At 39.0% G+C, this 25,799-nt stretch overlaps 2 protein-coding genes across 4 annotated transcripts in view; one reads left to right on the forward strand and one right to left on the reverse strand.

Annotated features, from left to right (window-relative positions):
- The window catches only part of rbks (ribokinase), a 40,794-nt gene extending 36,739 nt beyond the window's left edge, over positions 1 to 4,055 (reverse strand). Inside the window, exons 1-2 of one of the 3 annotated variants that reach the window (XM_042387732.1) lie at positions 3,993 to 4,055; positions 148 to 209 (exon numbers count right to left, since the gene is read on the reverse strand). In XM_042387732.1, coding sequence (XP_042243666.1) covers positions 148 to 206 — 59 coding nt within the window. In that variant the 5' untranslated portion in view covers positions 207 to 209; positions 3,993 to 4,055. Of the gene's footprint in view, positions 1 to 147; positions 210 to 3,188; positions 3,420 to 3,964 lie in introns of those variants that run through there. The other 2 variants (XM_042387731.1, XM_042387730.1) reach the window with 2 other exon arrangements.
- babam2 (BRISC and BRCA1 A complex member 2) overlaps positions 3,459 to 25,799 on the forward strand; it is an 80,373-nt gene continuing 58,032 nt past the window's right edge. Inside the window, exons 1-4 of the mRNA XM_042437220.1 lie at positions 3,459 to 3,555; positions 4,017 to 4,172; positions 6,913 to 6,989; positions 11,228 to 11,322. Coding sequence (XP_042293154.1) covers positions 4,036 to 4,172; positions 6,913 to 6,989; positions 11,228 to 11,322 — 309 coding nt within the window. The 5' untranslated portion in view covers positions 3,459 to 3,555; positions 4,017 to 4,035. The remainder of the gene's footprint in view (positions 3,556 to 4,016; positions 4,173 to 6,912; positions 6,990 to 11,227; positions 11,323 to 25,799) is intronic.

The following is a 25,799-nucleotide window of genomic DNA, read 5'->3' on the forward strand; positions in this document are numbered from 1 at the left end:
TTCCTGAACCCATTTTAGTTAGAGATTTTGTACAAAGCTTTCTCATAAAATGGGAAGATTGATTTATGGTAATTTAAGGAAGCACATCTGGCACACCTTGTTTCATTAGCTTGCAGTCAATTAGCGGACAAGGTCTGAGTTACTCACCTCACCAAGTCAGTCATACAGGAACCAACCACGATCACATCAAAAGCCTCTTCAGTCATGATCTGATTAAGACACATTTGTGTTATTTGCTGGTCGTTCTCCTTTCTGGACATGAAATATCTTAAAGTACAAGATTACCATTCTTCATTTTGAATAACAGGTTGATGATTTAGGAAATTCTTGAATTTCCCAACATTCATCCAGGCCTTTCCAGTAAAACCAATTCATAATCGAGGACAAGGACTAATATAGCAGAATCCTTGAGGGCACTTCAGGCAAAATATGTAAACTAGTTTCTCAACAGCCTCCAAACAAAAATCACTTGATATTATTTATCTCCCACATTAGCATGAGCTTGACTGAAACAAGGAAGAAGGTAAAAATAGAGCATTCATCACTGGCTGAGTTGGACAGGTTCCAATCTTATTGGGGGTGTGGGGATATTTCAATGCTACACCACGTGAATGCACCGCAGCCCGGCAAAGTCTTTAATTAATTCAATCCTCGGCTTGTATCAGAGCTAATGCTAGTGTGTTAATCTCTTCAAATCTCTTCCTAGGCAGTGGAAGACTTGGAAAGCCTGGCCGCTGGCTGTAGGATGGCTCAATTCTCTCTCCCACATCTCGCAGCATATTGTCTTCCCTCTGCAGGCATGAAAAGCTAGCCTAGAACTCTCCACGCTTCCACTGCAGGTGAATATTATGAGATCTGCATTGTCAGACCACTTGAAACAGCAGGGAACCCTCTTAAAATTCTCCCTGTGCATGTTGAATTTGAGGCTGAATTATCATAGCTGACCAACCTGAATAAGCGTTGTACAGTAGATATGTAAAAGGTAACCATTACTCATAAGGTTCCACTCAGCCTCAAGCTGAACAGTATATCTGCCAAATGAATGAATTAAGAGATGATTTACATGTTGACACACACATTGTGGGACTTAATTGAGCAAAGTGTGCTCTAAAATGACTGCAGTCATACATTCAAGCAGTTTAGTCTAAATGCAAATCAGGGTTAAACAATTTAGACTGAGCCGTAAGCAAAATGAAAAAGAAATGGTTGTTGAACCCGTTTTTAAAAACTAGTAAGATTACATATTTTGCCTTCGTCTGATTGGGCAGTTAAGACTTAACTGGATAATGATTGTTATTACAATCATATGACCATTTAAGTTAAAAAAAAAAATTATATAATGACTATAATCACCAAAACACTTCTTTTACTCTCATTACACCCCCAGTCCCCAAAACACACACACACTTAGTTTGTTAAAGGCTCTTTTTTTCATCATTGTCATACTGTCCCAATGATTTAATACTGAGAAGGACACTAAACTATAGCTGAATGTTGAACTAATAAGACAACTCCTCATATCATTGAATGCAATACATCCCTAATGGTTGGATGATAACCAACTAAACATATTTTACTGTGGCTGTTTCTATTGTGTACTTTGAGAGCAGTTCTGAATCACTCCCATGTAGGTGGAATTTCCCAGCTGCGTATCAGCAAAACCGGCTTGATGTAGAAACACCACTGGTCTTGCTGCACGTACTCATACAGTGTTTATGCCTCTCTTCTCATCTTTATTTATATATTAATGTCATTTTAAAGTATACTCATATGAGTAAATTTGAACCTGATGTGTGATGCATTAAAAAGTCTGTGGAAGCTTTGATTAAGTTGTAATGTGGCCCAGAGAGTGATTGCTGCTTATAAATAATCAGAATGGAAATGTGGTTATATCATTAAACTTAATTGAACAAACTATATTAATCAAAGCAAGGGAAATATAACAATACAATAGGATTTAAAAGTAAAAGTCAAGCATTAAAGTGCACATATGTTATATAAATGTTTATGTACTCATATAAGTATACAGTATATTTGTATATTAAAAGATGATTATACAAGTACTTGATTAAAAGATAGGTTCACAATTTTTGAGGTGTGTCTTAAAGCAACAGTCAGGTGTCCATGTGAACGGTGAAAGAGGTTTTCCTCGCTGTAAGCATTCTTCCTGTATATACTGGCTCTTAAAAGATCCCCTTCAAATGTGCTTTCAATGTAGCCTATGTGATGTGGGCCAAAATCCACAGTGTGTCCACACAGTCATTTTGTGCAAAAATGCAGTATGACTTAGTCATATAAAGTGGATATCTGCCACATCTACAGTCTTTTTTAGCATCAAATTACCTCTCTGTGTTTTCTCGGACAGTGTTTCCCTGTTAAGCTGCGGTGGAAGTACAGTAATAAAAAGAGGGACTTTGGCACTAAACAGACTGTAACGTTGAAAGATATCTACTTGATTTGACTCATTTGGATGCTGAAGCTTCATATTAGCTTCAGATAAACTTTTAAATACATATTTGCACAGGAGAACTATGGATTTTGGCCCCCATCACTTATATAGTAAGTACATTACAAAGGCATCTTCTTATGGTCAGTATGAACAGGAGGAATGATTACAGCAAAAAATGTTCATTAGGGAACCTGACTGTTATATTAAGACAGACTTGAAAAACTGTGAACATGTCCTTTAAGTTAGTACTTCCTTGATATATACTTAAGTGGATGCTTACTAAAGCTACAAACTACTTACTTAAAGTATTGTAAATAAAAATATATAGAGCAAGTATTAAATTCTCCACGTAACGTTATACCTGTACTCCAATATCATGTAAACACCTATATTACTACTGCATATAGTGATGTTATATAGTATTCACCATGTAGTATTGGCTTACTGTGCAATAAACTTTGCATAAATCTTTATTGTGCAAATCAGTAACGCCTCCAGAGCTGTCAGATAAACGCCAACATGACACAAAACAAATATTAAGCTACAACTTTCTAGAAACTACGTGCGCAACGTTGGTCAATTTTTTAAATTACAACTGTGGACAGATTAGCTAGGAGTATTGTGCAATATATCACAAAAACACAAAAGGAATATGACTCAGCTTAATTAAACGCTTACGTTAAATAAAGTATTTTGAGACAAACTGTTGTAAGGAAGAGAAATGCGACACATTATTTACCTTGCATTTAAAATTTTGCTCTAGTAGAGTGAGCAACTGCAGACAGACCAGAGGGTCAAAGTGCGCAATATCAGCTGCTATGTTACAGCTACTGCCGGACCCATTGTTGTGATTGAATAAGTGCCTACGCATTTACTGTTGCGTAAAATTGCTCATGCATACGTATATAAAATAAAAACATGCTTTTATCAGTAATGTTATTGTAAGAAATTTGGCTCTGCGGATGGCAATACTAATTGTATCGACAGGCATTATCACGGACGGCTAAGTGGCTAAGGACCCAAACAACATGTAGCGGAAATGTTTGGGAGCATGAAGTAAACATTACAGTCAACGCTTAAACTATCTGACTTTCCAGCTCATTCAGGTACTCTTAACACACACCGTAGGATACATTTCAATTTATAATACTGGACACATTGTTTTTTAACTAAACCGCACGTTCAAATTATAGCAATTTGACACAGTATGACGTAAACTAACGATAGCTAACTAGCATCCAGTCTACATGTCAGTTTATAAACATGGAGAGGAGGCAAGTGTCATAGAAAATGTTTTATTCCCGTCTCAATGTTGTGCTCCTGACCAGTTTCATCATATACTTCTCACCTAAACACATTTTCATGTCGGCGAACATTTACCGTGTGTCCCCCAAAAAAGTCAAAATCTTAGAACAGATAACTGATAATCGAGTCTAACGCGTAGACCAACATTTCCATTACACCAGGAAACAAACATGACCGTGTCATCTCCAGTACATGATGCAGTTCACATACATTGACTTTTACTGCGTTATCCCTTCACCGTTTGGCTGTGTCCTGTCCACAGACTCCTCGGAGCGGACACAATGAGCAGTATGTCCCCTGAGGTCGCACTGCACCGGATATCACCGGAGCTGCGGCCCCTGCTGTGCAGCGTGGTGCGGGACGGCCGTGTGGGACTGGACTCCACCAACTGTCTCCGTGTCACAGACCTCAAAACTGGGTGAGGTTTAGTTTTTGCACCACTGGTTCCCCGAGTGAAACACAAGAGTCATATCGCAGATCATTTGAATGTAGCACTGCAGGGATGGCGCATTCAAATGATATGGGAATTGGGGCAATCACTGCAAACAAAATTTACATATCTACATATTCCTTTTGAGTCGTTAGTATCAATCATGTAAGACTGACCAAGTGTCTAATATTTAAACTTTTTTTTTGGTAAATATTCAGTGCAAAAGACTTTAATACAGGGATTATCAGAAAATACACATTAAACCCACAGCAGATATGCAAACATAGTGCTTTAAAGTACTTATTACTGTTTATATATTATATTTATAAATATTTAAAGTCTCCCTCCACTCAAAAACATATTTTTTCTTGCTCCTTCAGTTGGATGTTTGAGCTTCACCGTGCAGAACAATGAGCAGAGTTTGACACTAGAACGTTGTTTTCTACGGAAGTGCAATGAGAGAAAAAAAAAAGTGCCCTGTTTTTCTGAAATAACAAGATACCTCAAAATCCTGACTGCGGTATTTATCAACATAATGCATTGTAGCTTTTTTCTCATGTTTGACCTGTTGTAAGATTTATTTTGCCAATAGGTTATCAGATAAATCCTAATGACTGCTGGTTCAGTTGTCCTCTATAACAGTATTAAAGTCGAGTCATCCCACTCTACCTGTTTGTGATAACTGCAAACTAAAATAACCTGTCAGCTCTGTAGGCAGTCTGGTGTGTTTGTTTCATCTATTTTTGGGCTTTGATGAAACATTTTTGCCTCGTCCTGAAGTGCCTGATCTTTAAACTTTTGAATGTAATATTAAGGTACAAAGCTTCATCTTTAGCAGTACATGTAATATCATTTTAAGCTCAGTGGTTGGATTTTTCTCACCAGTCATAGCTTTTACATTTTTATACAGAAAGGTTTGACTTACTACATATATTCTAATGCACTTGCTCATCTTTCATACTCGTGAATCAGCTGGAAGAGTTTCATACCCTCCAACTATCAGTTACCTAGAAATGTCTATGTGGAAAAATGAACAGCACTTTTTCTTACTGAACCCTGGACACTTTAACGTGTCCCACTTTGCAGCTCTATTAAAGGAACTGTATCTGTGCTTAACTAAGCAATATATTTTTCAAAAATATCTACAAGATCATCATATTTGTCATCATGTGTCCTATTACAGCTTATCTGGAATTGACTTTAGTCACAGCTGGAAGACATGACCGATGTAAGGCCTTTCAGCGGTTATCAGTCTTTCAGATGACTGGTTGGCATGTTTGGTTTAGACTAATCTGGCAACAGCTGTTTTTTAGTAAACTAGTAAGAAAACGGAAGCTGTAGGAGCTCATCATCAGGGAATTAGTGGTGAAAGAGGGACTTTTTTGATTGTTGCTAAGCAAACTAAATAATAATCCTAATGTTGAAGTAGTGATGCTACAACTCAACACATCTCCACTAGAAACCTCTTAAAGTCAAATAGTGGTCATTTACATATCTTTAATTAAGATAAAGATTTTATTTAAAGACTTTATTATTGTCTTAGCAGGGATGTGTGCAAACTTGTAGGGCAGAAAACGAAAGAAATGACCTTAATGGTAAAAGTACTTTCTCATCAAAAAGAGATGCATCAGGTGTCTTAAATGAGCGTTTTAACCAAAGTCGATATTAGAGATATAACGATCAACAGAATATTAATCAGCAACTTGTTTAATAATTAAATAATCATTTTAGTCATTCTTTCAGATAAAATGCCAAAACATGCTTGTTTCAGCTGCTCGAATGTGACGATTTGACGCTTTTCTTCGTCATACGTTATAGTAAACTTCATATCTTTTGGTTTTGGACTGTTGGATGGACAAAAGAAGAAATTAGAAGACGTCACCTTGGACTGTGGCAAACTATAAAGAGCATTTTTCACTATTTTCTGACATTTATAGACATAACGATAAATCAATTAATCACGTCTAGTCTACATGTAATAGTTATATTTAGTTATAGGAAATGTGTCATAAATGAATCACACATAAATTTAGTGAGAGTTTTGTCATGTTTCTTGTCACACTATAAGCTGAGTGTCCTACTTAAAAATGCAGACCTAGATTTCTCAGATTTACTGAATTCTGATCTTCACAAAAAAGTATGTCAAGTAAATTATAAACAAACAAAATTAATCATTTTCCCTGTTTAACGTAAAACTGTACAATAAATCCAAAATACCTATACCTAGTAGATCTATTGTTTTTTATGACTGATGTGCTGTAAAAATAACACAAAAAAAGAAAAACCACACTAATATATCCCGCACTTGGTGCATGCAGGTTACATTTCATTAGCTGGCTGGCTGTATGCAACAGGTGGTCCTATTGTTAGTGTTAGTACAACAGTGACCAAGATTGAATCATGTAAATATCAGCTGAAATCTGGCGGTCTGATGTCAAACTTTACACCCACTTTCCCTGTTTGTCCTCATAAAATCATTTAAAATTGCAACTGCTTCATGTTTCTCATCACACCAGGCTGTACACTGGTGATGTGTAGAGTGGAATTTGACATAAATAGACAGTAGTATGTGTTGGCGCTCTGAAGAACACAATCTTTAGTCACAGTCAGTAATGTAGTGTGTTTTGATGAATCAGAAACCTTGCAAATGTTTACTGTTACTTGCTCTCAGACTATTAGACCGAGTGTTCCCGCTGACTCTTTTGTTGTTTTCATTAACCTCGTTCAGATGCACATCTCTGACTCCTGGTCCCTGCTGCGATCGCTTCAAACTTCACATCCCCTACGCTGGAGAAACCCTCAAATGTAAGTAAGCACTTGAGCACATTTAATGCAATTGAATTCCTGTGTTTTTTTCATCCATTTGTTTGTTTCTTTGTACTCTAAAATGTAAGAACTGACAGCATTTCAGTATGCGGTTCACTCACTGAGCTCAGGTTAATTGATTCGTCGTCTAGAGCAATGGGACTACACTTTAAAAAGAGTATGTCAGTGCTGAGTTAATTTAATTCCAGATAAAACATTTCAAGCCAACCTTGATCAGTGTTTTGGGGGCAGAAAGGTTCACTTCTGTCTCACAGGGGGCCACTTTGATGATGATGAGATGAGAGGTGGTTTCACTTTTACACCAGCTGAAATCACCAACACCACGTGAAATCATAAAAACACTAAATATTGAATTGGACTGCAACAACAGCCTAATCCTCCAGCCATACTCATGCTACAAAATGATCCACTATCTGGGAAAATGGATCCTTCAAAATGTCTAAGAAGCAAACCTCAAACCTCTTTTTCATGGCCTCTTCTCTTCTTCTTCTTTTTTTTTTTGAGGTAATGAGAACTCTGAGGACAGCTGGAAAAAAAAAGAAAGAGGGCAGTCATAGAAAAAACCATGTAAACACTCTGTATCACTTCAACAAAATGCATCATTAACCAAACACCACCGTAGGAATGTATTTTAACTGCAGTTACTAAACAAGCATAAGACCAAGAGCACCCACAGGAATTCCTGAAGTACAAAAACATGATGAATATTTTTCTGATGATGAAGATGCTTAATCAGTGAAGTGATACCAGTAAACCTGCTGTTGTTTTTGCCACTTAACTTTACTGGAATGGTCTTTCACTTCTGAGAGGAAGCCCACATCAGAGACTTTCCCTCATGAGCATGCCTCCTAACGTGCCCAATGGGCAATATCACTAGATGTTGTTGAGTAATTCTTATCGTGATTTAGAATGATTTCAATTCGGTGTTACTGGAAGTATTGTGAGTCATGAGAGCCATATTAGGCTCGTATACACACACACATATCATTTATCATCGCTCCATTATGTGTGGGCATCAGTTTGTCACCAATCAAGTTAACGGAAGTAAACAGTAACAGTAGTCTGTTAATGTGCAGGTCTAAATGAAATCAAGTAAACCTTTTACTTAAGTAAAAGTACCAATGCAACAATGTAAAAATACTATTATTACAAGTAAAAGTCTGTTTTGCATTATCAGCTTGATGTAGTTAAAGTATTGCAGTAAACTGACTGATACATGACATCATTAGATTACTAATACTGAAGCATGTTACTGTTGTAGCTGCTGGAGGTGGAGCTAGTTTCAACTACTTTATATACAGTTAGTTTAGTCCAGTGGTTCCCAGCCTAGGGTTCAGGCCCCTCTAAAGGGTCAGCAGATAAATCTGAGGGGTCATGAGATAATTAGTGGGAGAGGAAAGAAGAAAAAAACAAAGTTCTGATACACAAATATGTTTTCAGCTTTTGGATTTTTTTTCTTTGATTTTTGCTGAAATATTGGATCATTTGAACATTTATTGAAATGAAACCATGTGAGAAGTTTAGAGGGAAAAATCACTATTTGGTGGAGCTGTTAACAACTCATAGACATCTAACAATGTGTTGTATTTTAAAAGCTTGTTCTATTATCCATTGTGTCAAATCTTCATCTGAAAAGTAACTAAAGCTGTCAAATAAATGGAGTAGAAAGTACAATATTTCCCTCTGAAATGTAGTGGAGTGGAAGTATAAAGTAGCAAAAAACGGAAATGCTCAAGTACAAGTACCTCAAATTTGCATTTAAGCATAATACGTGAGTAAATGTATTTAGTTATTTTCCAGCACTGATTAGGACATGCCTAAAGCATCAAGAGTACGTGTCTGAAGTTCCTTTGTGTCATGTTTAGTGAAAATGCAGGCCTGCTGCGGGGAAAAAACCCACGGCTAGTTAGGGGAAGTGGGCTTTGCTTATTGAGCAAAATTTGCTAAAAATCTGGCCTGACAGAAATGGTTATGACCTGTGTCAGGATGTTGTGGCGCGACTCGAGGAATGTGTAGATGTAAGATTGAAGTATATGCAACACGGTTGTGGAGTCACTTAGAAACACGCAAAAGTGTTTGTCACCATCTGGGCGATAGCAGGATGAGACTTCAGACCTGTCTGGAAAGTTTTAGCTGCTGGTTCCAACACTTGAGCTCTTGAGTATTTTTGGACATAGTTTCCTTCTAGTAAATATAAAGTGACGTCACGTAATTACACTAGATAATTAGATTTACCTGGAATAATACATAATGTACTTCTTTGTGAGATAGGTGTTTTGACATTGTGATGTGGCCATGCAGCCTACCCCGTCTTTACTCTGTCATAGTTTAGGAAGAAGTCTTTAATTCATGGAGACATGAAGGCTGCAACCTGAGAAAAAACAAAACAAAAACAGACCGCTGGCATTCTGGCATGGCACGTGACATCTCTGCAGCTGTTGTACTAGTTGCTGTGCTTTCCTGTGCTCTGGCCTGAGGAAGAGCGTTTGTTTAATCAAGGATGCAGGGCCGCAGGTTGGTGTCTGCCAGTCTATGGACCTGCCTACTGATAGCGTGCAAAAGTGTGGCACAATCTGCACAGAGCTAAGTACCACTAATGCAAGCCCCCCCCCCCTCTTCCATTTCACCACCGTGGCTGGTGCTGCTAAACAACAATTTGTGGCCTTTGTTGTTGTACATATTACGCCCTTATGACCTCAATAAGATGTCTGGCTGAAATAGAAGTAAGATTTTATGAAGGCACGTTATCCAGACCCATGTGTGTCATTACTCTTTTGATTGAGACTTTGCGGAGTCACGTTATGCAGACCCGTGTGTGTGTGTGTGTTACCAGACTACAGCCGAAGTGTGGAGGCTGTCTCAGGATGTATGAACAAAGCGATATATAAAAGCGTATGCTATAACCTGTAAAGGTTGCCGTTCCGAGACCTCCTTTTTCCGTCTGGAATCATGCCAGTACATCTTTGACTGACTTCCAGTAGCGTTTACCGCACATCCTCTCTCTCGTCTCCTCGTTTGACTCTTCTCCACTGGAAAAATACTTCCATATGTGTACGTTTGTCTCTTTTTGCTGTCGCTGGAAAGACCAAAAAAAGCAGAACAGAACAGTCTTGCAGCACACAAATAGAATTGTGTAACATAATATCAGAACATTGTGAACCAGGCTAAGCAGCGTGTTATGTGATCATGTCATGATGTCTTGTCCTTGCTTCAACCAAGGCCGTTTACAATCTGTAGTTTTATTTTGTATCTCATCCGAATGCATTAGTAATTAACTCTGCATTTTTTGAAATGATCGTGTTCAGCACTTATTTGTTTCCCTCCTTTTAAATATCATAAATAAAAACTCCCCAAACTAAACTTGATTTTAACGTTCCTTCTTGGGTAATATATTAAAAGATATCTGTGCACTTATCTTCACAAGACAGACCTGTTTGGCAGGATGTGAGCAGCTTCACCGGTAAATGTCAAGTTTGCTCATCAGTTTAGGTGCTTAAAAAAAAAAACCACAGAGCTCAAATCCATACCGTGCAGAAAAAACCAAACTGCCTCAACAAGCCATTCCATATCAGATTCAGCCGTCAGGACATAGGGGTTAAGATAATTTCACTTTGTTCTTGCTGCAGTCACCCATGATTCAGCAATGTTCAACACACATCTTGAAACTAGACAGAGTTAAGCAGGTTCCCACACTAATATTAGGTGAGTAATAATAATAATAACTTTATTTGTATAGCATCTTTCATACAAAAAAATGCAGCTCAAAGAGAGAATTAATAGGTGAAAACTCAGGAAGTACTTCACCATGTGTACACAATCTGTAAATCAGTGCCCAGGTCTCTGAAGCCATAAGCATAACACAACCTCCCTTTTCCCAACAGACACACAGACTCACCACTGGCCTTGATTAACTGAAATAAACCTCTTCAAACTTACCCCAAAACATCTTCCCAAAATGAAATAATCACATGTAGGAAATGACAAAATGAAATAATCACACTCCACTGGACATATGTTTTCACTTCACAATGGCTTATTAAGATTGAGTTTTTTGCAGACATAAGTATAGGCTTATGTGAGGTGAACGGTCATCCCTTGATACTTCTTAGGTCATTTTATAGAAGAAGTAATTCAACTTTTGTGTCAGATTCATGTAGTCTGAATCAGTGCGGTAGGTCATCAATCAGATAATAATCAGTTTTCCTCTTTTCTTCCAGGGGATATCATATTTAATGCACGGTATCCAGAATTGCCTCCAGATTTTATTTTTGGAGAAGATGCCGAGTTTCTCCCTGAACCTTCTGAATTACCGGTGAGTATCCACGCTCATGTGAGAATCATTATTTCTGTTTTTTTTTTTTTTTTTTCCAGAAGAAAATAAAATGGTGACAGAGATAATGAGATTATTTTACCATAAATAAATAATTTATTTCCTTTCTCTGCACACATGATTTGTTTTTTGTTCTTTTCCACTTAAAGCCAGATCTTTTTCTTTTCATTTGCTGTGTTGCGTGGTTCTCCTATGTGCTCTTAAATGTCAGACAGATGCCTCAAACTGCTGATCACAACTTCACTGCTCCCAGTAGCCAGAGGGAGTTGAAGCACTGCCACAAAACACCCTTTTGTAAAAGCTAACTAACACTCTGCAGCCACTGTGGGTGTGCGGTGGTAGATAGCTGGAAATGTTGCAATAATTGGCAGTTGCAGTTCATTATGCCATAAGCTCTATTTTGACTTACTGTTTATCTGCAAATCTGGTTATCTCTGTAAAGCTATGAATCATTTCCAAGCTAGCCTAAACAGGATAAATGGGCTGTACCAGTTTGTGTAGAACATGTATGTTAAAGTGCCCTGTGAGAAACAGGTTCGTAGTAATGCCAGGCTTCTCGGAAATTCACCTGGAGGAGAAATTCATGTCATTAGTTTGACGTTACTTTGTGTAAATATAACTTGTGAACGTCTTTTCTCTCTAAGCTTGTATCTAAAGAACTTGTCTCCAAAGTTGCTGCGCCTTTAACCAGAAAACAGCGAGATAAAGTATGTAGACTTTGTAAATAACTTGTGTCCGATATGAAAGCTGGTTTTCAGGGACGGATTGCATCAGCAATGTGTACTTTGCAAAAAGGGTGTAGTTTTAATGTTTACTTATGTATTAATGCAAGCAGCTACACACACAACATGACCATAATTTCCAGATAAATTTTGTTTGTAATGCGTGCATTTCATTGTCAGTTTTTTCTACATTATTTTCAAAGGTCTGGTCCTGGGATTCCTGAAACATCTTGAGATTTTTAGAGATGGAACGGGATAATCAGGGCGTACTATCAGGAAATGTTGTGAATATTCTTTTGTATAATTTCATTTGACAGTGAGTTTTACCAGATTTTCCACCACAGGCCTGGGCTGTGTAAAACATTTTTAGGCTGAAGAGAAACTTCAGCACACCAGGAAGGAATAACAGACTTTGTATAAAGTCATAAAAAACATTGGCCTTGGCAGAAAACATGTCACTTATTTGTTTTGCCCTGCCTTGTTAGTCCAGTTCCTCTCAAGACTTTACACTCCATTTTAAGGCAAGCACAACTTACCACCACCAACAACAACGATGAAAAAAAAAACAAAACACATTTCCGTCTCTCAGACGAGGAAATCTGTCTTATGAGCAGGAATGCTAATGATAAAACCGGTTGTATGTGTGTTTCAAAGACAGAAAGAGACTTATACTGCTCTGCCAAACAGCATAGGTTATGTGTTTGATTCTATATGTTTTGGTTGTTTGTGTTTGACCAGCATATTGCAAAAGCTAATGGTCACATTTTTCATGTGCCTTTTTAATTTACACATAAAAAGTACAGAGTGGGAGTGCCCCGGTAGCCACATGGTTATTGCACATGCCACATAACTGCAACGTTTCTGATTCTGAACGTTTGATTCCAACCTTGCTCCATGTCATACCCCTGTCTGCTTCCTCGCTGCTCACTATCTAATGAAGGCAAAAATGCCAAAAAAATAATCTTAGAAAAAAAAGTGGATATGCCAGAAATTTGAAAATATGTCAAAATATTGCTTTAGGTGTGGCTGAGGTGGAAAAGTCATTATATCAATAAAAGGACAGTGTAAAAAAGTGAAATGGAAACATACTTATCAAATAAATCACAACCACTGTACATCATGCAAGTTTAATGTCACGCAAGCTTCCACTCCACTGAAGAAAGGAAAAATAGTGTCAGATTAAAACATCAGATATGCGTGGAGTGACGAGAAGTCTGTTCCTCTCCTCAAATTATGAAATAAACAAATGTCATATTTCATCACATTTCCCACATGGTTTTCCATCATTTGAGGTTTGACTAGCACTCCTCTAATGATGTTTCGTTGCGCCCTCTTCCTCTGCAGTGGTTTAATGGCACTGGCAATGGCTTGATGAACCAACTCCTAACATTCACATACACTACACTACACTACACAACACTACACAACAGTAGTGGATGGCAATGCTCATTAATTAACATTTTGTTTTGCCGATTTTCTGAAAATTCTGTTATTATTTGCGCCACATTTGGATGGAAACTTTTGTTTTGGATGTAAATTATTGGCATGAAATTTGCCCAACAGGCAGAAACCTTTTTTATTTTTATGAACCTATGACCTTTCAGCCCATATTGCCATTACAAGAACGACAATATTGGATCATTCTGCAAAAGCCACGACTTTATTCAATGCCAACGCTGTTTTATGTCCAGTACCCTGACCCTGACCCTAACCCTAACCCTAACCCTGGCCCTAACCCTAACCCTAACCCTAACCCTAACCCTAACCCTAACCCTGACCCTGACACTGACCCTAACCCTAACCCTTTTTCTGGCTGCTATCTTTTATCCACTTAGCTCTAAACTCACACAATTTGCTATTTGCATTTAGGCTAAAGAAACTGAAGAAAACTGACAGATATTGGTGACTGTGTGGCCTGTAACACTGTCAACAAACCACCTTTGGCTAACCATATGTAACAAACCTGTTACTCTATGAAATTAAGCGTCTGTGGGCTGTCATTGACTCAGTACAGTGTTGATTGGAGAGATTATGAAGTCTTACTGTAGATCAACACTCTATGAGCACTTCCTTGTTGTTGTTGCTATTAGGCTACTACTGTGCAGCTATCCAATGCTATTTTTGAAGCAGCCTAGCATGGAGCAGCTAAATTCCCCTGCTTGTGTCAGAGTCTGGGAGAGGAGAGGGGAGTATTGCTCACCGTCTCATAAATCCAGCTGTGCACATAAGGGGAAGTACCTCTGCTGAGCCAGTGCTTGGCAGCCTACCGCTTGTTTATTTTCTCACTTATATTCTCGCTGTGTTTTTCTGTTCATGCTTTCATAATCTTCCTGCGTCTGTGTTTCTGGCCAAGATCCTCCTCTCCTACTCACTCCCTTTTTCCTGTACATTTTCAGTAAGCACTTCCCCCTCTAACTCTTTAAAACCCTGGATTCCCAGTAATTCCTTAAATTTCCCCCCATTACCTCTGGGAAAGTTTTACCATCAGCACTAGCAGTGTGAATTTAGAAAGAATCCTCTTAAAACAAATTAACCCAGGAACTGCAGAATATTTCCTGGTAGCTTGTTCAACACGTAACTACAGTAAAATGTGACCTATTTGTTTTTTTAACAAAATGATGAGATTCTGTTGGCTAAAGACAAGTAAAAACATAATTATGTGCTACTGATGAATAAAGCCAAGAAGTGGAATTAACTTTTGCCCCTCACAAGCAATATACTTCTGGCCTTTGTAATCCAAAGGGGGGTAAACATTAGGCTAATTTTAGGTCCTCCTGTCAGTGCCTGGTTGAATTCTTGATGTCTCAGCAACACATTGCTCTTGTTTACAGCCAGCCAAGGGTATCATTAGCTTCCCTGTTTAGCCTTGTGTTTTTCCCTGCTGTCACCAGGCCTTGAGTAGGTTTATTATCCGTGTTGCTGTTTAGACAGAGAAACTTAATGCTGTTGAAAAAAATAAGACAAGACAAAAACAGGCTCATGATACATCCACCAACAGCCCTGCATGGTACAGTGTCCATACTGGAAATCTTATTCTTAAAAAACGATTTCCCTCCACAAAATAAGACTTCCACTGAAATATCTGCATGTCTCCCGTAGAAGGTGTTGTAATTCAGACTTGAAATGTGACAGCTGCAATAATGAAGAAATCCTCAAACCTCAGTGATTATTAAGAAAAGTCCTTTCAACATTTAAACCACAATGCAAGAGGGATGAAAGAGACTTAAATACTCCAGCTGGATGACGAGAGGCCACATGTCCCACAAATAAACCTTTTATGGCAGAACAGTTGCATGAGCCATGGAATATGAGCAAAATCTGCCACACATTTATTGAGGTTCAGTGTTGCATTGTTGCTAGGGTGCAAGGGTTCACTGGCAAGTGCAAATGTAGGCTAAATGGCATCCAGACCGTGGCTAATTGGCCACCGGGGCAGTTCCCTTCCTCAGAGTGCTTTGAAACGTACTGTAAGGCTTGTTTTTTAACCGGTCACTCATGTTAACCCCTCGCACTAGCTTCATAAGTCTAATTGTGCAGGGTTTGCGGAAAGTCATCTGCCACTCTAATGGGTTTATTTTGGGCAGAGAGGAAGGCATTGTCCCTTTCAACCTGGAAATAAGTCCTATATTGACAGATGATTGCCCATTTAACTTTAATCATCACTTAACCACTCTGACACATTTATGGCTATCTAACCTAAAAGTTTAATTGATAACATTTGGCAGTTAAAACGCGGCTTATCAAAGATTACTTAACTGTGGTGGACATAATGAGACTGTAGTTGAAGTTTTAAATAGTGGGGAACATGTGTTGTTGGTTTTTACCATGGGAGCTGAAGTAATGTAAGCCCCAAATAAATGTGCTTGGTGACTAAAGGTGCTTGTTGGGCTAGCCTAGCCTTGGTGTGGGGTCGTGTGTGTAAGAATCTATGTGTTTGTGTACAGCATATACACTCAGTTGTCGTATATATTGCTGTCATATATAGCTGCACATACCTAAAACCAATGAAGTTTAAGAGTTGGTTTATGGTCACTCAGAACCGGTTCATATGACGTGTTGTCCAACCACATCAGAAATCAAATTCTCTCTAAGTCGACGGTCATAGAGAGGAGAAGGGGACATGAGAGATGAAATATTGTTTAAATGCAGGGGTAACTACGCGCATCTTCAGACTGTATCTCCTGAAAGTCATTCATTGTGTTGCACTTGGTTGTTCACATAAAAAGTGACACAAATAGTTGTGTCAAGAATGAAAAAGCAGAGCTAGAGAGAGAAGTTCAAACCCTGGCTCCTTTCTCACCTCCGAAGGGGTCAAATCCAGTAACACTTGAAGTATAAAGATCTTTATACTTCAGACTTCTTTTCCTCTCCATGCACTTTTGAAATGTGAAAGGTGTTTCAAATCTCTACTCTCCTTTCTCACCTCGGCACAGATGACCAATCAATGCATTAAATGGGTGTGAATGTCAGCTTTTCGATTTCAGAAGGTTATGGGAACGGTGCAGCACACACAAAGGTGAAAGTGTTTACAACTGTTCTGAAGGCGGGCGTGAGTCACAATGGATCGTAAAAGTGATGTAACACTGCATATTTTTGGACAGTCTTTCCTTCATTTTTTTTTATCAAGTCCTGCAGAAGCTCTTTTTCCAAACAGACTATTATCATTGACAATACACTCTATTCCAGCCAGCACCACACGTTAAGAGTATTGTAGTCTGTGTTGAACTTTGCTCGGGTGGAGGGGAGTTAACCCAGCAGAGCGGACTTTGGGAAGACACGTGTTCACCATGCTTATTGACAGCAATACAAGAGAGTAGGTCGACCCAGGAGTTGCCCGGAAAAGTGACCAGAGAAGAGGAAATGACAGAGGCAGGAAGGGAGGGAGTACTACTTAAATCCCTTATGTAGAAGATGTACTGTTTCATCACACGGTTCTTTTTTTCTTCCCTAATTCAGTAAATGATGACTACAGAACAGAGTTTAATTTTTAATCGTTTCGTACAAATATTTGTTGAAAATATCCATAAATTATGAATCAATTGAATATGTTTGACATAAAATGAACTAAATTCAACACACATACCTCTCAGCATGTCTGACTATGATTGTTAATGATGGCTTTTTTTTTTTTGTTTTGACGGTATCGTCATTGTGTAATCGTGATGCGCAATTCAGTAATCGTAAATTTTCTGACCTCCTTTCCCCTCCATGATGTGTTGTACACACGTACCGCACACACCCACATGAGTGCAATGAGTTATAGGTATTGCAGTTGTCCAAATTAAACAGTGCAAGCCATGAAAGGATTATACAGGTGGTTTTGTATGTTTTGGCCCAGTAACTACAAATCATGTGTACCATAGATCACTGACACTGATTTGGATAAACAGAACAAGAGTTCCAGGTCGCCCACGCTGAATTCGGGGACAGAAATAATGCAAGACCCAGGAATCTCAGATAAGTGGAAACCTCTAGAGGAGCAGGATGCTTCACTGCAGGAAAAAAATATTTTGACATGTTTCATCACTTATGTCTGCAGACCCAACAACATTGTTAGGATCTTGTGTCATTTTAGCTACAGTATCTCCCAGTAATCTTCTACCATGAGAAATGAGTAAGTGTGCATGTGCTGAACAGCAAATAAGAACAGTTAGCTCCAATTGCACCTCTTTTTTATTCACCTAATACTACTACTTGTCTGCCCTCAGTGCCCTTCTTGTGTGTAATGTATCATTTGTCTGGTCTAGACTTGTCCAGCGATGCATGCAGCACTAAACATTTCGGGAGTTCCCCAGTGTTTTGCATCTTTCTCAGTCTATGTGTGTGTTTGGCCGAGACCTGGAGTTAGCCTCGATGGCCTCCCTAGATACAGCATCAACATGTTTCCACTTATCTGTCCTGCAGTCCGTTGCTGTGTGTTTCAGTGGTAGGCTCTGTCTAGTTACTCTGGAAATTCCAGCAGAAACTGCTTCCACAGCATAGTGTGGATTTGTTGTTTGTCTCTTTTCTTCCACCTGGGGAGCACAATTGGCTGTATTTGGGTGCATGACCAGAATGTGAGAAAAATTAACTAAAAATTATTTCTAATAATGAAAGCCTATTCTGGTCAGTTCAACAGATTATTATGCCTATCTTTCTATCTGTCTGACTAATAATAATGTTACTTATAGTCCACATGCACTTCAGTTCCCAGAATCACTCGGGGCTCAGTTAAGGCGGCATGATAAAACGATCTCGATACAGGATCACAATAAAAGTTGTGTCAATTACGATAATAAACAACAATGACATTTTTAACTTGATATGGATAGATCTAACAGCCTATCACACAGCAGAAATAAACATGACAACAGCCAGTCAGTCTACAGTTTCTGGCTTGCACATCAAAGTACACGCTCATTTCCTACTGCAAAGCATTGTTTGAGCTACCAGTGAAGAAAGTGGATGTCCTTCGGAATAGAGGAAAGAAATGAGTGGAACCGAGGGGTACAAAAGCGATATGATGATACCGCCGCACCCTCAGATTAGCCTCTATGTCGGAGTCTGTCCTTGGGTAAACAGTGACACCAGACCATAGGCTGTATAAAAATATGGACGTAGTTACCATGACGTCACCCGTTGGTTTCTGAAGAGTGGTTTTGAAGCTCAAAGTGAGCCGCTCCGACCGTTGCCATCTTGGCAGTGCGTGACGCTGCCTAACTCCCAGCCAATCAAAAATGGGCAAAGAGGCGGGCCGAATGGCTGAAACAAGCCACCTAGGGGCTGGCGGACCTGTCACTCAAAGCAGCCATGTCCTTCATTATGCATAACTTTATAGCTTGATAAAATTGAAACGAGTGAGTTATAAAAAAATTCACCCCCCGTACAGTTGTCATGAAAGGGGAAATTTTTCTGCTGTAAAGTTGGGTATTTTAACATGGGGGTCTATGGGGATTGACTCGCTTTTGGAGCCAGCCTCAAGTGGCCATTCAAGGAACTGCAGTTTTTGGCACTTCCGCATTGTCTTCATTTTAAAGCCCCAGAGGTTGCCGCTTGCCCCAGACTGGCAAAGATGGACAAACTCTGCTGCATCTGCCGACAAGGCTACGCTAGTGCTAACAATAGCAGGGCAACAGCTGGACTGCCCATCACATCTAAAGTAACCCTAGCCAAAAAAAGCTGCGAAGCTAAGTAAACAGAGTAGCAATGAAAGGCTAGTTACCCACTAACACTAATGTTGTTTCATAAAGAAAACTAGTTATATCACTTTCCCATTTGGGAAAGTGGTATAACTAATAAAGATGTAGCATAATGGCAGGTTTACAATTTTCACTTTTTACTCAGATCTCTGCCTCTAAATTGAGATGGCCAAAGAAATTTGATGTGATAATAATCACAGCTTTTTGTTTTATTTACATTATTTTAATAAATTACAAGACAAGCTAACTTGTATTGTTTTGTTAGACAGATAAAGCATGTTTGCAAAGTTAAATGTTTACATTACATTTTTTTATGTTAATAAACTATTCTAAATATTAACTAACGCACCTTTTGGTTTCTTCAGGGTTCAGTCATTATCAGGATACTCTTCAAACTGGCAGCAATATCAAATGATATATTGTGATAAATATTGATATTGATTAATATGGAAAAAATTATTCTGATAATATTTTTTGCCATATCGCCCAGCCCTAGGCTCAGTCTATGCATACATATTCACTATACAGTATATGCAATGATTTCTCATGGTTCATAAAGCTTGTTATATTCCTGCAGGGCAGCAGGAATACAGACATAGTGTCTGAGAGACCCACACTTAAGTTCGTTTATGTTAGTCTCAGTTGGTAAAAGAGGTTATTTTGTATGTGATCAATTCACCAGTTTACTACTGGTATTTCCCCCCACCCCCCTATAATTTAGTCTGCGGTCTTTTTAAGTGCATGACAGAAAATGTCAAATATATCAACAGGGTGTTATAGAATCTGGTATGTATAAGTTATGAGGCTTAAAGGTGATTCATTTTATAATTGTCAGCTAATCCCATGGAAAACCAAAACCAGCAATTAATTTTATCCCACTAACAAGTATTGTCTTGTGTAGCGAAAAGCCTGATATATCACTGGGTGACATGTCTCTTCAATACAATGAACATGGGCGCTGTAGTTTACTACTTTACAATCCCAAGTATGTATCAATTCACAGCTGAAAATAGTTCCCTTCAAATGCACTCTTCGCTCCTGTTTGAGTAACATTTGCTACAAAGTACAATGTCCAGCTGTTTTTGGAAATTATTTTGTCATTTTTAAAAGTGAAACTAAATATTTGCTATTTTGTTTTTAAAAATGTACATGTTGGGTGGGAATCAGTGGTCTTGGGGCTGAGTGCCACAGTCAGTTGGAAAGTATTGAGAGACAGACTAAAGCCTCTTTTACACATAATTTCCAGTAAATTACTGTGATAACCTTTCAGGCACTGCTAGTGATTTTCACTATTCACATATGCAGCTACATTCAGGAACATTTCCGTCTTTTCACACATGCCATGGCAATGCCGGAATAGATGGGGGGGAGGGACAGTCCAGCAGATGCCTGTAATGCAAAACTTACAGATGCCAACTGCCATAAAACTCAACAGAAGAGGAGGGCGAAACTCACAAAACTCAGATCAAACTTTCAAACTAGGCAGTCCTGATCAAATATGAATCAAGATTATGTCATTGCATTGCCTATTTCTCGCCTCAAATGTTTTCAGAAACATATTTTAGTTTACTGTTTAGCTGTAAAATGAGAAAGTTTGTGACATGGCCACCATGTTGAAAACAGACAAGCCAAAACCAAGCACCTCCCAACTTGCAGTACGTCACCCACAAGTCTTGTGATTGGTGGTTGCTTGCTCCACAAGAAAGCGTCTTTCGTCAGACGGACATAACCCTTTAAGTGCTTGTCCCTGCAATGTTACTGCTTTCACTCACAACACAGCTGTGCTGGCACTTTTCCTGAATTGTTACTAGGTCCTGAGGTGGAAAATTGGCGGTACAGATTTCCCTGAATATCCATCTCTGCTCGAATTCACACATGACCCCATGCAGGAAAGGTTCCCGAACATTTCAGGGATAGACTGCATGTGTGAAAGGGGCTTAACATTGTTGGTTCAGATTTTATCACTGGATTTGTTGATAATAAAAACATATTAAATAATGGCATCCTTATCCTTTAATGCTTTCATGTCAGTCAGGCTCATTGGCCAGTAATCTGTCCTGCTCTCTTAGATTAAATGTTTTTTTCCCACTTTTTAAACAAAATTAAGACTCCTCAGAGAAGACATGTTCTCGTACAATGACACATTGTTTGTAATTTAGACATCAGGACAACTCCCACTAAAAAATGGTGTGTAAAACCAATCTAAGCATTCTCCCATCTAGGAAAAGGAAACATTCCCAACTTCACGTTACCCCCTGGTAATCCTGAATGCCAAGCATTGGTGAGCGCTTCCTATCTGCTGCTCCAGTTTGTCCCCTGTTACTGTTCTAACAATGGATCTCAGATGGCCCATAAAGCAAGATTATGTCAACCTGGGCATAGTGTACCAACTGTTGCTCCTGCTTCCTTCCTGCTTTAGGGAATAATGCGTTCCAGCTTTTATTAGAGTTTATTATTGGCAGGGCTCACTGACAGGTCTGGGAATGCTTTTAGTGGGCAGGCTATTGTTTGCAACCAGAGATGGCTGGTAGAAAGGAGTTTGGCAGTTCCTAAACACCAGCTGATGGATGGGAGAAAACAAGGGACACAAGTGCCAAGACTAAGATGGGACAATAGTATCAGCCCTCACTGTGCACTGGTACAAGGCTAAAGCAGTTAGTGAACCATGTTAAAAGTAGTCAGAAAAGTGCTATTTCTGTCAACAAGTTGCACTGTGTTGGACACAAACCGCACGGATCACAGTGAAAAAACACTGGGCTGAGAATGCCAAGTGTCTTAAACACATGACAAGAGCAATTTAGCATGATCTTAGACTTGGCACTCTCCGGGGGCGAAACAGGGTGTGAGCCCACACTTGAATTAGAGACTAACAGAGATTAATTTAATACTTGGGAGTTTTTTAATGCCTCACACTTTCAAGTCTACAGCGATTTATTGGATCAGGTTGCCAGCATCTATAAAAATCACATTTAAGACGTAAAAACAAATATCTTCTCTTGGCCTATATAATTATCTTGCATTTTCAGATGCCAGTCCCTCTCTCATTGGCCTAAGATAAATATTGGATCAAAGATGGTACAGACGGATGGCACAGGAAGACATAATTCTGTCAACTTGGGTCTATTCAGTGTGAAGATGCCCAATTTAGGTGTACATTTTGTTCTTAAAGGAAAACACTGTTTCGGAGTTCTTCATTTATCCTCAACATATTTACAATCTAATGGACCCAAATGGTAGTTTAAAAGAACCATTGTGTCTTGACATATGCTGAAAGATCTTTATAAGTTTGATTCAGTAATTCGCCAATTTAAACAGTGTATTCTCTTTATTCAAAGAATACTACGTGGTAGGTTGTTTTTAGCCATGGTCTCCAGAGGATTAACCCTGCTGACTTTGGTGATCCCCCTGACTTTTCCTCTAGTACCACCATGAAGTTGACAGGTTGTCACAATGAAATATTTTGACAACTATTGACTGGATTTGCAGTGAAATTTGCCACAGATTTTCAAGGCCCTTAGAGGATAACTTTATTGACTTTGGTGATCCTCTAGCTCTTCCTCTAGTGCCACCAGCAGGCTGACATTTTTTGGTTCAGAGTAATATTTCTCGACAGCTTGTGGATGTATTGCCATGAAATGACATCGGTTTTTCCCACAGGATAAATCCTTCAGACTTGGTGATCTGCTCACTTTTTCTTTAGTTCCAGGTTGGCATTTTTTGTTTTGAGTGAAGCTATGTTAAACATGGTGAACATGGTAATCCAGCTAAAAATCTGAATGTTAGCGTTGTAATAGTGAACATGTTTACATTCTGACGTTTGCAACTTCACAGAGCCAGTAACATGGCTGGGGACTCTTAATCTTGTTCCATAACTGATGATAGGTTTCTAAATAGACACCTTTGAAACTTAATAGACCCAGCTTGTAATACAACTGCTCTTATGAACTTTACATTTTAGTCGTACCTCATCCTTCACAGGTCCTTACTGCTACTTCCCACACTGGCACTGAGAATTGGAATAGAGCTAACTGACTAAATGTCTTCATTTTTCTACAAGAACAAACTATTTTCTTAATATTCTTCTTGATCAAAGCTGCACTTTGCCAGATGCCTATTTTGAAAAGGTTTAAATAAAACCAAAATTAATCAAAAGGCAGACAAAACTAGTATTTTCTTTTAAAAGGCATGGTGTTCTACAATATTTCTGTCTACTTAATATGCTATTTTGACTTTGTTTTTAGCATTGGCTGGAAACCACTGCTGAATACCCAAAATGCTAAATCCTAATGCTAATCCAATATATTTTTAATATACAGTTTTTAACATTGATATTGAATCAAATCCTAATATCTTAAGGTAATATGATTATAAATCGCTTTATAATATATGTGCTTATTTCAAAAAATGGAAGGTATCAGTGGTTTATTTAATAGAGATGACAGGTTTTATCATAAGCCAAGTTTAGGCTTAATCATTTGACACAGGTTTAACCAGTGTGTTGTGACAAAATAATTGGATTATAAGGTCCAGATTGAACCAGGGAGTATTGTTGAGGGCTACGATAGCTACCCCCTGTGGATAAAGCCCTAAGAAAGATGTTCCCTCCATACAGCATGAACTAGAGGGCATGTAGATGCATTTTTTCAGTTCATCAGTTAAATCTCAGCTTTCAAATAGCCTAGATTGTGACTATTGCATCTTTTGTTTTTTTTATGTATCAAATCTGTACATTTTCCGCAGGGCTTATCCTATTCATGAAAAAAAACATAGATTTGTTTTGGCACACACAGCCTTCAGCAGAGCGTATAAAATCAATTCAGTGAAGAGTCTGTACAGACTCACATGTCTATACACAAACACACACACACACACACACACACATACACATACTGTAGCAACACATGGACATTGCTTTTTGGCTCAGTGCGTTTCACTCTCTCTCTCCCTCTATGTTTGACCAATGCTTTGCTGCAGCATTCAAGCACTACTTTGTTAATTCAATGTCAGAACATTTGGTACAATACAAGTGGACCCAGTACAATGTGCTGTTATTGGCCATAACTGTGCGCTAGCAGCGTGGCTCTAGGATAGTCTGTCAGTCAGTCGGTCAACCCTTTTGGTCAGACTGAAATATGTCAGCAACCACTGGATGTATTGCCATGAAATTTTGTTCATTCATGGTCCATATGTGGTGAATCCCTCTGAGTTTGGTGAGCCCCTGACTATTATTCCATTTTGTACAAACTTTCATGGTTCCCAAGGGATGAATATTGATTTTGGTGATCCCAACTTTTCTTGCGCCACTGTGAGGTTGATATTTGTAGTTTTGAGCGAGATGTCTTGACAACTATTGGATGGTTTGACACTAAATTTGGTGACATTCATACTCCCTCAGGATTAATCAGGCCAAAATTTGGTTTATGACCAAATACCTACTAAACTAATGACATTCCCATTAGCTTCAGCTGTTCTTTGTGTTAGCATGCTAACACAAAGAACTGCTAAACATCAGCATGATAGCATTGTCATCATAAGCATGTTAGCATGCTGGTATTAAATTAGCTCAAAGCACTGCTGTGCCTGAGTACAGTTTCACAAAGCTGCTAGCATGGCTGTAGACTTTTAGTCTTGTTAAAATATACATAAAAGCCTTTATTTATACGAGGAGGAGTCAACTTAGCTCTTCTCCAGCAGCACCCTGCTTAACCTGGGAGCGGCCTAGTACAAGCTCAGCTCCTCAGTCACTGGGCAGGGAAAAGCTCCAACGTAGCAGCTGAGGTTACCTTAGCTGTAATTATTGAGGGAGTGTTTCTCCTGCACTCTTGTCTCAACATACAGGAATCTTTTATGTTCCTGTGCTTTTTCTGAACAATAGTTTTCACAGGAAGAACATATCTTTCAGTGTCACATATGTGAATCACAACTGTAACATTTACTCATTATTAAAGTTGAACAGCAGCTCTCCTCACTTCACCTTTTTTTAGAAATGTCATTATTTCCTACCAATGAAACCGAGACTGCAGAGTATCAAGCCTGTTTTCATTGGCCTTGGCCTACTTGCCTGAGCTCTCCAGTGTTTTTCTTTTTTTCTTCCTCTTCTCCCACCTCTGATCCCTCCTCCCTACTTCTCCTCCTCCTCAGTGGCGTTTCACTGATATTCTGTGTCACAATCCTGACACAGCACTTCCTCACTCTCTCCTCAGTTTCAGCTCGCTCCTGCCCCGGGGCACTGACTGCTTCTTTTGGACAATGCCCATCCTTGTTTGCATCGCCCCCTCATTTCGGGAATCCCGGCATTGCTGGTAACCACTGGTGGATCAGGACGATGAGGTCACTGTCTCTGTTTAGCCTGCCCTTGCCATTGCAAGGGATGTGAGTCGCTCCTGAACAATGGAAGCTTTCTGCATTGGGCTAATATGGGCAGCCAGACATACAGACAGACAGACAGGCAGACAGACAGGCACCCAGACCGGCAGACAGGGAGACAAGCTAATGCAAGTCAAAGACATCCTGCTTCTGACACCTTAATATAATTGGCATTAATAAATACAGTATTTCC

This window comes from Thunnus maccoyii, chromosome 16 (assembly GCF_910596095.1).
Source record: "Thunnus maccoyii chromosome 16, fThuMac1.1, whole genome shotgun sequence".
Lineage (NCBI taxonomy): Eukaryota > Metazoa > Chordata > Actinopteri > Scombriformes > Scombridae > Thunnus > Thunnus maccoyii.